Here is a 12,671-nt window from a genome sequence, read left to right as displayed (position 1 = left end):
ATATACTTTTTTAGTACATTGGATGCGACATAAATGAAAATTGGGCCTGATATTGGAATTAAATTCCGTATAGAACAGAGTAGATTCTAATATTCATCGTAACCTCCGAATGCGGACGGTGCGGTGCTACGTATTCTCTGTGCTTCTGTACGGAATAGAGGCTCGGACCCTCAACTAAAAGAGAATAAAAAAACTGGAAGCCTTGGAGATTTGGGTGTATCATCAAAATTCTATGGGTGGATAGAGTTCGAAATGAAGACGTGATGAGTAGAATGTATAAAGAAAAACAAATAGTAAAAACAATTAAAATCCGAAAGATGCAGTATTTCCGACAAATCAAAAGACATCCAGAGAAATATGAGATCGTACACCTCATTGTACAAGGCAAAATTGCAAGCAGAAGACCTTCCTGACTGAAGACATGTCAAGCCTTCAGTGGAGCTTTTCCGGGCAGCCATTAATAACATAATGATAGCCAACAAGATCGCAGACGTTCGGAAACGGACCACCCAAAGAAGAGAAAGTGTTTTTCTCATATTTTAACAGTCAAATGAGCCAATACCACAAACAATACTGAGCATTATAATGTCAATATACATTAAGTTTGTTGTTACTCTCCTGAAAAATATCCGATTTCGATATACCACAGTGTATTTCTGGAGACGCTAGATCTTGAATTATGCAATTAGTCATTTAATTTGCTCGAGTTGCTCATGATACATAAAATAAATCAATTCTGCGTAAGAAACTTCATTATTATGTTACAATAAATTGATAATCAGTTTAAATTAACATATTACAACAGAGATGAAGAACATTTGAGAGAAGGTAATACGGAAGTCTAGGCATCTACAGGGCTTATGACCTGTCAATGGCTGGTTTAAGTGGCCACTTTACACACTGTGTAACATTCACCATTCTGCCTATATTTGAACATCTATATTCCTTCAATTCTTTCATCTGTTGATGTTTGTGAAGTTAAAGAGCTGAAACCTTTATTTATGCGGGTGAGATTCATCTAATTGAATTATTTCACATACATACTAGGCAACGCCTGAAAATGTTATTTTTTCAATTTCTATACTTCTTCATGGACCAGGTAAGGAAGGAATATAGATGTTCAAATATAGGCAGAATGGTGAATGTTACACAGTGTGTAAAGTGGCCACTTAAACCAGCCATTGACAGGTCATAAGCCCTGTAGATGCCTAGACTTCCGTATTACCTTCTCTCAAATGTTCTTCATCTCTGTTGTAATATGTTAATATAAACAGCTCCCCAGGGAGTCGAATCCAGTCCTTGTCTACAAAAATTTGGACAAACTCAAAATATTGTTGATTAATTACCTGGTCCATGAAGAAGTATAGAAATTGAAAAAATAACATTTTCAGGCGTTGCCTAGTATGTATGTGAAATAATTCAATTAGATGAATCTCACCCGCATAAATAAAGGTTTCAGCTCTTTAACTTCACAAACATCAACAGATGAAAGAATTGAAGGAATATAGATGTTCAAATATAGGCAGAATGGTGAATGTTACACAGTGTGTAATGTGGCCACTTAAACCAGCCATTGACAGGTCATAAGCCCTGTAGATGCCTAGACTTCCGTATTACCTTCTCTCAAATGTTCTTCATCTCTGTTGTAATATGTTAATATAAACAGCTCCCCAGGGAGTCGAATCCAGTCCTTGTCTACAAAAATTTGGACAAACTCAAAATATTGTTGATAATCAGTTTGTTTGTGATAGGCTACGTAAACCTCCCGAAGTAACTAACCGCAGATAAAGACAGCAAAATAGATTTATAATAACAAAAACCAAGATGTCTGAATTGTGTTATTGTCAAGGAAAACAATAATTATTACACGCCATTCAAAAAAGATGACCACATCCTCCAGTGACAAAATATTCATCGATATTTTCGTACAGAACTATCATCGACATGTGAGATGCAAAGACAAATCCATAAATATACAAGGAATGAATAGACAATTATTGTTATTTTATTCAAATGACTTACATAGTGATTCGCTGTCAGAGAGGTCCGAAAGGGATGGGACCTTTTGCATCGCACGAGGTGCAGAATCGTCATTTTCTTCGGGTTCTAACTTTATCGACAGACCGCCTCCACTCCACTGAAAAATATCAAATAGTGAGGTTATATTACATTACGATAAACATTACTTTCAAATAGGTTATTTGTACAAATCGGGAATAACATTAACATTATATTTGAGCGGATTTTTACGATTCTAATTATATAAAAAAATATGCACATTATAAAAAAACAAGTTTTCATTTGTAATTTTCGGGTCGAGTACATTACAAAACGTCTCGCAGTTGAGTTCGCGTCATTTTGATGTCACACGTCATGCCGGCCGAATGCGCTTCTGACAAACATTACATACAAGTATGGAGTGTAACATAATATATGCCGTTTGTCACGGGCGCGAAACGTCTCATTTTTAGGTTTTTTTTTAAACCATTTTAGAAAATTTATCCGACCCGCGACGTCGCACGAAAAAATGTTATTACCTTTACCATCTTAAGTTTTTGCTAATTTTTTTTTTTTTTTTATGTGTAAAGATTCTATTGATCTTTTTGATGACACAAAGCGACTGTTCGAAATGAGGAAAACTTGACTATTTAAAATAGTCATTTACCGTGGTTTTCTATCAATAAATAATTAGTAGGTATATCATACTTTTGTTAAGCGAACAATAATAGTGTTTGAGCGTACCAATATTAATTTAGATGATGAAATCAGATACCAATTTCTTAGGGCAAGCAAATCGGTACATTTTTAACAAGTATAAATAAAAGTCATTATCAAAATGGCGCTCTATATTTAAACCGTTATTCACGTTCGATTAATTAAAATAATGTTTCACGGAACCGATTTATCATAAAAATGTTGTATTACACAAAAAATCACTTTGTAAATGAAATTTAGTTTACAAAACCAAGGTCGACAATTTGGTTAAACATTTCAAATGTAAATTCATATTGTTAAAATGATTTTCGATTTTATCCACGAAAACCAATCAAATCATAGAGTTCCAACAAAAGTGTATATGGGGGAGAACTACAATGCACCTAATAATGGGCGGATTAAATAAAAAAGTCCCTCGGCTTTTATTAGTTTTCACCCTTTGAATCGGAGTTGTAGATTGATGATAAATGATAACTCAGTTGGAGCTGTCAACACTAAACACAATATAACAAGTAATCATGGTTATTCCTACAAAATGGAGTGTAATCGCAATATTAGCTAATGCACGTGCGACTAACAAATCATTTATTTACAAGGTAAATCGATTAAGATTTACTATCGAAATTTAATAAATTAAAAAGTTACATGGTACATCGGAAAACTCAGTATTTCAATTAAGCTACAACTATCCATGAAGTCGTTTTTTTTACATTAATAATTTATAGTAAAATAATTTTACAACCGAGACAGCGAACCTTTTGAGAAGAGAACATGGAAGTCTAAGCATTTACAGAATTTCGTCATTGCCGTGGCCTGGCAATAAAAAATAGTAAAATACTTAGAGCTAAAATACAAAGATCGAAACCCCAGACAGCAAGAGGCAAAAAAAGAACTAGAAAATGCATACGCGGGATGAAGAGATTTTGGAAGCAAATATTACAAATTAAATTTTATCAATGTCGTTTCAAATTGCTGCCATCATCATAAAAATTATATTATTTGGTATTTTATGATAATGATTATTTAATTTTTCCAAATTAAAGTACCTATTCAAAACTTTTTGTGTTTTTAATTCCGTTTTCAAAATATTTACTAATTTAAAAAATACGAGAAAGGGCAAGCCAATGCTATGGGACCTTATTAAATTATGTCACGTACCTACTACTGTTTTTGAAAAAAAACATTTAAATAAAATTGACACTTGATGCTATTACGGAAAAACCTCAAAATATTAGGTGATCCATATATTGCAATATTACAACTGTATGCATATATAATTATTACAAAAAAAAACATTAAAATACTATCGAATATAAATTTTATATTTGAAGCTCTAACTTTGTGGTTCTTCATTAAAATAAAATAAATAAAATAACTTTGTTTTTAACCACTATTTTTTTTCCTCCGACCGGTTTCAAAGCAATTAATAATTTACGTAACGTAAACCTTGACGAAGAAGCTTGTTTGCTTTGAAACCGGTCGGCGAAAAAAAAATTGTGGTAAAAACAAAGTTGTTTCATTTATTTTATTTCATTAAAATACTGTTTAATCTTTTCTGCTTAATTTTTAGGTTTTTACGTGAAATGATTTGCGAGAATTTCGCATAACTGGTTTTCGATATTTTACTTCACAGAAATCAACAAATGGTAGATTTTGGAAAAATATGGACTGTAAATGCATTTTCATTTCGCGTATTATAAGTTTTTTTAAAGATCTACTGTGCTTATTTTACTGTTTTAATTTATTAATTTGGCTATTTATTTGTAGAATTCATCGTAATCTACAAACAGTGTCTATAATCATAATCAGTATAACAGTGATTTTATGTTCAGATTTTTTTAAACAAACACCTCTTGTGTACTTGTAAGTGTGACTGGTGATAGGTGAACAAAGATTCAACCCTCCCCCCTCGTTGGTAGAATTTTGTAAACAAATTTGAAGTGAATTGCATTATTGGGGTTCTGAACCAATACTATAAGTATGTACGAGTACATACGTACATCGCTTTCGGGGTGAGAGCATTTTTCAGTTAATTGAAGTCCGTTTTACACGGTCAAAATAAAAAAAATACGAGTATGCCAGTTTTATTAAAAAGCGTGTTCCTGAAAACAAATTAGTATTTCATGTTCTTTGACAATAATAATAAAAACATATATGTTGATACATAAATTACTAGGTTGTCTGAGACGTTTTAACAATGATTTGTATTGATTTAATTGGAGGTTTTTTGTATACCAGGAGGCTAGTAAATCAGTAGTTACTTTTATCTACTGATTTCGCCGTCTGAGAGCATATTTCAAAAATATTTTTCTTGAGATCTACTCTATCTACTCAGTGACACATAATAAATAGACACGTTGTTCTCTTACTTACATAGTTGTAACAAAAAATATTGAGTTGCTTTTAACAATTTGAAAAAAAGAGAGCAAATCACGGAAGGCACGCAAATATTTATGTGAGAAGGGGATTTTAATTCTTCGGTGCTATTCTGAACCACTCTCGCGGCACGAGAGAACAGTTTTTTCTCGTGAATTTTGTATGTAAATACACGAGTTAATACGGCCGCGAGAGCGTTTGGAATACCAGCCCCGGTGTGAATATTTTATGTCTCTAAATATTTTGTGTGGTTCTGGTAGAATTATTTTGAATGACAGATTCTTCTTTAATACATTTCAATCGCTTACTAACCTTTTTTGTGTGGTTCAGTATTTGATGCATCCGAATTTTTCGTGAGGTGTCATTATTTTAAGTGACAAGATTCTCATTTATTACAATTCGATCGCTTCGAACAACATATAAAGCACATTATTAGAAAATTTACTAAATGTCCTGTTAGGTGGCTGAAATCCCAATTGACCAAGGTCAGAATGGCCGATTCAAAGAAGCCCGAAGGGCCGAATTTTATAGAATACAACAGTCGGTTGTCGGAGTGTTAAGATTTTGCTGTAGAATTTTCACTATAAATAATTTATATAATTTTTAAATTTGTTAAAAGGAACCGAAATAAAAATGTTTTACAGCATGTAACAATGGCAACTGTAAGTTGATTAATAGATGGGGGCTTTGGGAACAGTGTTTACCTATTTGGAGGGCACGTCGCAAGGGGGTCGCGTGCCAGGGCAGGTCAGGAGTCACAGAGGGCGACCCAACGCAATCTGACAGCCGTAACTGGCTTTATTACTGATTACAAAACAAGTAAAAAGGGTTGATAAAATTCATCCGAACGAGAAATGATTAGGTGTATTCGCCTTTTTAAACAGTTCGAATTTATAATATTTTATTTTATTTTTATTAATTTTTCACGCCCATAAGGCATGAAAGTTATATAAAATATGAGCATATAAACAACATTAAATTTGAAAAAATACAATATAAAGCAACAAAAGATAGAACAGTGTTTAGAAGTAAAGTTGGTATAAAAAAAAACATGAGTATATAAACAACATATTTTTTTTTCAAAATACAATATAAAGAAAAAAAAGATAGGAACAGTGTTAAGAAGTATAGTTAGTATAAAAATAAAAAGATAAGTGTATTAACAACATAAATTTTTAAATATACAATATAAAGTAATAAAATATAGAACGGTGTTTAAAAGTTAAGTTGGTTTTAAAAAAAAAATGTAATAATATATATATGTATATATTTTTTTAAAATTTTTATTTTATTTTGAATAAGCTAAAGAAATGCAGTTAAAGGTTTAAAGCAGCTAGGTACATAATGTTATAAAATACAATATGAACAGAATATTAAGTTCTATTTGAAATGTAAATATCTTAACAATTTCCTTACAAGAGAGCAGATTTTTTCCGGAAAAACCTGTAAGGTTTAGAAAACAATGTTAAAAGGTTCATGTAATATCAGGAAACTTTCAAAGTAAATAAATATGTCTCACTTCAGTTTTGAATCTCTGTAAGGTTGTTAACTGAACAAAAATATGTGTTCATTTTCAGTCTGTTGTTTTAGTTTTTATTTCATTTCAATAAATCAATAAAATACCAATGGCTTAACTGAGATCGTTCGGACGGGAGCGTTTTTTTATAGAGAAATTGGAGATTTTTCACAAAACATATACGAATATATGCCACATAGGACTAAAACATTTTTAAATAAGAAAAATAAAAAATTGAGCCTACGACTTGTACGTTTTATTCCTATAAAAAATAAAATAGTTTTTTGCACCCCGTTGATTGAGGACGGTCGCTACTGATTAAAAAAAAAAGTTCTGTGTATGAAATCGTACCGGAACCCTGGACAGTTCTGTTAAACTCAAAAGCTACTATTCGGTGAAAATCCTAAAAATAAATCGAGGAGATTATACCCTAGTGGTCTGATAGTCGGCTATCTTAGGATGGATAGTAGTACTACTAGTACTATCATGCCACTTCCCCGTAGGGGTGGCCAGAGAGGATGGCCACTTTTTTTGCTTTCCGAGACAACAGCTGAAGTGCGATGCAGAAGTCTGGGTGAAGGCCTATGCGCCATCGGATCGATGATACTTCATAAAGAACTCACACGAAAGGTGGTATTTTACATGGTCAAGTTAGTACAGGACTTTTATAAAATAAACCAAAGTAGCACTCAAAATGCCAAACACTCTTCTAGTGGAATGGAAGGCCTGTCGATGACTGTCAACAGTCCGGCTTCTCCTGATGAGCTTTAAGCGGTTTGCTCATCACTAGAGCAAATGCTGGAGAAGTACCTGATTGGTTCACTATAGAATAACCCTCCTGATCCCAACACTTGAAGATACAATAGAAGCTAATTAAAAACAGAAAAATCCACTTTAATGAATTATAAACCTTGTACCTACATAATAAGCAAGGTAAATAAAAATGCAATACCTATATATATGTTTTTTTTTTAAAAGGCAGACAGGATGGACCGCTATCCTGACATACATTCCTAGCTTTTTCCACCTTCATACATTATTTTTTTCAAACATACCCTTCAGTTGTTTATGCTTTTGACATGACCAGACTGAAGGTTTTGGTTTATGGGATAGTTTATTAAAAAAAATCAGTTTCAACGAATGTTATAAAAACAAACAAATTTATAACCAGCGGTTGCTAGTATCTGCAAAATATTTGCAAAAAATACTTAAAAGGGATGCATAATTTAGCTTTGTCGATGAAACAATAAACTACCTAACGTATTTGTAGACTTACAAGGCATCTCGCTTCCAACGGGGCCGTCTGTAGGGGCATAACGCAATTATAGAGCTTTTAAAAATAATAGCATCAAATGAGAGGGGAGCAACTAACAGTTTTACAAAATTACATTTTATTACGTTATGGATGCATGTGATCTACAGGAAGGTAGACAAATATTTCAAAAAATTACAAACGCGGCATGTTTCTATTTTACGCACACGGCATTGTGCTGGTTTACCGATCAGCAGTCAGTACGTTAGGTTAGGTGTAATATTTACCATTCTGCCTATGTTTAAACACCCATATTTCTTTAATTCTTCGTTGATTTTAGTTTTTGGTACAATTCGTGTAATTCCAATACGCCATGAGAAAGAATGACAACATCCGAAAAAGTCTTTCCATACAATTTAACAAAGTCACGGTAAAGGGCCAATGAAAGCAGTTGACTTAAATTCAGTTAAAATCGCGGTTTATAAAACTGAATATTGAAAAAATATTGGATTTTTTACTTAAACAATAATGTTTGAAGTGCTCTGTTGCCTTATTTTGTAACTAATTCGTTTCGAAAATTCATCCGTATCGTAAGAGAGGGAACGAGAGCAAAATACAATTTTAATTGCGTTAGAGTGAGGTGAATATATGACGAACGAACTAACTTACGAAACGAATTGTGACAGAATAAGCCTTCTATTCAGAAATGTTAAATGAAGTACTCGGCAAGATTTTTGACTACGCACATTACAACAAATACGAAGAAGACTTTTGAGAAGAGAACGTGGAGATTTTTTTTCAATGTGTTTGTGCTTTTATGATTTACCTAAATGTTTCAATATTGGGGACCATTTTTAACGAGTGGTAAATAACTCACTATCCGAAAATGGGTATCAGGTTGTGGAAGAGTGGAGTTTGAACCTCCGTGTAATCCGTGATATTGGCACCGGATTGCAACCCGGTTTAAACCGAGTACAAAGATAATGGTAAATGTAACACAGCCTGTAAATATTGATTGCTTAAACCCGCCACTGATAAGTGCAGTTCAAGTTCCGTGAAAATTCCTTCTAGAAATAATTTCTTCGTCTCTGCTAAGATGTCTCTCGTTTTTATACAGAGTTTTAATGCTCGTGGTATGTAATATAATAATCATGTTTGTAATATAATAACAACGCTACATTTAAGACAGTGAACATGCACCTTCAAAGATAAACGCAATCTCCATTATGGTAGTGTTGAAACAAAACGTCAGGAATCAGGATGTTTTGTTCTTATTTCAAATACCATTCTGGCGGGAAATAATCATATATTATATATATATATCCTAAAATAACGGGCTAATGCGCCCTTCCACATCCGGCACAGTAAGATGTTTCTTCAGGCGTGATTTAAACAAAGCTACTATTTGATTGTGGATGGGAGATGATTCCAAATTCAAGCCGCCTGGATAGTACCGGAATTATGGATAAAATTAAGAGGGTGCTTTGAGAATGGGAACAAAGAGGTTAACCATGAACTAATAAGCGTTGAAATTTTTGACGAAGGTATAGATAACACGTAGACAATACAATACTGTTTGAACGTGAACACGTACGGAAAGGGCCTTTTGACAAAAGCAATCTGCTTGACGTGAACGTGTCGCTCCCAAAAAAATCTGCCAAAAATGGCGGTAGAAAAAAATCATTTTTATTATTACGTTCGTCCTTACGGTACGTCCTCTTTACTTTTCTTTTTTTAATTTTTTTTTCTTTCTTAGTGTTTAACATGTTCTACTATAGTCCTTAAAATAAAGCATGATTAGAATGACAGTTGTCAGAAAAACTGACGACATAACTTTGTAGTAACGTCTAAGGAGTGATTTATATTGACACACGAAAAATTGTTCGTATTTGGTATGTTAATTTATTATTTTAATACAATGCTTGATATATAAATCAACATAAATATATTAAATCAGATTTAAAATTTAAAAAAAAAACTAAAATAAACCTAATTATTAACGACGTTCTTACAAGGTTACATCATTTTGCAAAAACTTTAGAGACGGGAAAAATTGATCAATGTAATTTGATCGAATAAAAAAATAATTATTTTGATAATATTCACGAAAAAAGTATAAATATCATGCTTTTTGGTGAATAGTTGTATTCAACGCACTATAATAGGCTTGTTTTTGCGTTTTTATATCAATTTTCGGAAACAGAGTTACATGTTTGCATGAAAAACTGATAAAATCGATTTGATCTGGTGAATAATTGTATTCAACGCACTATAATAGGCTTGTTTTTGCGTTTTTATATCAATTTTCGGAAACAGAGTTACATGTTTGCATGAAAAACTGATAAAATCGATTTGATCGGTGCATCAGTAATTTCCCTTCACTATTGACATGAGTTTGACAGCTGTCATTTTAATCAAGCTATATTTTAAGGACTATAGTATTAGTATATTTGCAAAAAACTTTTACTGGATATTTTATACTTATTTGTTTATATACTCGTAATTTCTATTTTTCACAGTAAAAAGTTAAAATTTAAAGAGTAAAATTACCTTAATTAGGGGACATCTTTAAACGTTAAGAAAAAAATCCAAATTAGTCCAGGGCGGAAGAGCGTACAATAATTAGTTTCGTTCTGCTACCTACAGGCGGGGATCGAACCCACATAGCGTGTCACTGAAAGGGTTAACCTTACTTCCGCTACCACAAACTTAACGACTATGATTGAATCGTATATCACAAATAACAAAGGAAGCCACGTACATCGTCCCAAAAATAATTAGTAAATAAATTAAATTTTCAAACTTAAAAATCAAGAATAGGATCTAGAATTCCAACAGTATATGCGCTCTTCAGCTACAGGAAGTATTGTGATCCAGCTCTTATTTGTTAACGATATAGATAAAATATTCAGAAAAACCAAAAAGACAATTTTAAAATAAGGATAATGGGGGCTAGATTTCATACCTTCTATGCGCTCTGTGCTGTGATTAAGCTTCTTCTGTTAGTTGTTAAATTCTATAATTGGAAACGAAAAAACTAAACTCCCAACTGTCCATGCGCTATGTAGCTGCAAGGACATTTATTGTACAGCGCCCTTGAGGTGATTTTTACAAAAATGGCTCTTTACAAATTATCCACAATAATAACAAAACTAAATCATCATCATCTCCTTTTCCGTATGGCACTACATTGGAAAACCAAATGGAGCGTATTTCGATCATCTGTTACATTAAGATAAGGTCCTGCGATTCATGTGCCAGTCTAGGAGCAAGTAAATATTACTGTTTCAAAAACCTTTACAATCAATAATTTACGTCTATCCCGCCAGGAACCGAACCCAGGACCTTAAGAATGGTAGGCGAACACGTTAAATACTACACAATGAGGCAGACTTATCTCCAATCGATTTCCTTATTCAGGATTTTTACCGGAGAGCAGCTATAGAGTCTAAAGCACTCTTACTTTTTTTCACACACAGGACTGTATTCTTCTGCCTGAACACATAAATAACCCAATAAACTGAAGTATGGTAAATTATTTGATTCTGTCAAATAATGTTTGCAAAATAAGAAATGTTTTGATAACAAAAATAAATATATATTATGCTTACTGTTTCCACGGGAGTGCAGAAGCTCACGGTCTTCCGAACCGGGGGGCCCCCCTTGCCGCCCTTGCTGGGGGCCGAGGGCGGAGGCCCTTCGTAAAAAGGCTCCTCCAGCCCATACTCCGCGTCAGGAATCTCCAACTTCATGCTGCGAGAAACGAAACAAAAAACAATTAATACCAAAAAGGTTTTACATCTCTGTTGAAATCTCCATCGACATTATCGTTATCTTCAATTGACTAAATATAATAATAAAATCAAATATTCTGTACGAAAATGAGTATATTTGTATAAAAAATTAAGTATCTTCGTCGGTAACTAAGAAAATTCTATTTTATTTTATTTTACAGGCAATAAGGAAATATCACAAGCTACGAATACCGATAAAAATATATTAAATGGATTTGGAATAATAAATTGTATTTTCGAAATCAATATGGATATTGTGGAGAAATGTTTTCATATATAAATTTTTTTAAATACGTCGCTAGAAAAACGCGATGTTTGGCCTTGATAGTTGTGACGTCAAGATTCGTGACAGTGTTCTGAATGGTCAGGAACAAATAAACTGTCGTGACGTATAAGGTGCCTGGCCAATGGAATGACCGTTTTTGCGGAAATTCAAAACAACAAATTTAAAAATATTTTTTATGCTACTAATAATTATCAAAAAAAAAACTTTTTTACTGGACAGTATTTTATAGACGTTTATTGCTTTATTTTTTTTTTTAAACAGTGATATTATAACTTCCATAACTTCTCATTGTAATCAGGGCCATGAGTCCGTATTAGGATGGAAAGTAAACAGTTATTTTCAATATTCTAGAAAATAAAATCGAATTTCGTATATAAAAAATTGAAGATTTATGTAAAGTATATTTTTTTAAATATCTACTAAATTACAGGTCTCCGACTAATATACTTCAAACAAATATACGCATTTTCGCTAAGCAAATTCTATTTAACTTTAGGTTATTGAATATAACTTTTTTGACTTCCCAATGTAACCGCGGCCCTGCTGATAATACCCATTTGTAATTTTACGCCTTACCTAGTTGACTTATTTAAAAATGATATATTTAATAAATGAAATCCCTATATTTATTATAAATATAAGCACGTAATATTTTATTCGAGGTTTGACTCTCCAGTGCTTTTGTCAAAATGGCGAAAATCGATTAAAATGCACGAAGCAATAAAATGTCTC

General features: G+C 32.6%; 1 protein-coding gene across 1 annotated transcript in view; it reads right to left on the bottom strand.

Annotated features, from left to right (window-relative positions):
* Positions 1 to 12,671, bottom strand: part of pnt (ETS transcription factor pointed) — a 383,988-nt gene that overhangs the window by 320,924 nt on the left and 50,393 nt on the right. Inside the window, exons 2-3 of the mRNA XM_088242955.1 lie at positions 11,471 to 11,612; positions 2,023 to 2,137 (exon numbers count right to left, since the gene is read on the bottom strand). Coding sequence (XP_088099081.1) covers positions 2,023 to 2,137; positions 11,471 to 11,611 — 256 coding nt within the window. The 5' untranslated portion in view covers position 11,612. The remainder of the gene's footprint in view (positions 1 to 2,022; positions 2,138 to 11,470; positions 11,613 to 12,671) is intronic.

The sequence above is a fragment of the Micrasema longulum genome, unplaced genomic scaffold (genome assembly GCF_059751315.1).
Source record: "Micrasema longulum isolate JH-2025_06_02 unplaced genomic scaffold, ASM5975131v1 h1tg000178l, whole genome shotgun sequence".
Classification (NCBI taxonomy): Eukaryota; Metazoa; Arthropoda; class Insecta; order Trichoptera; family Brachycentridae; genus Micrasema; species Micrasema longulum.
This window is presented reverse-complemented; position numbering and strand designations above follow the sequence as displayed.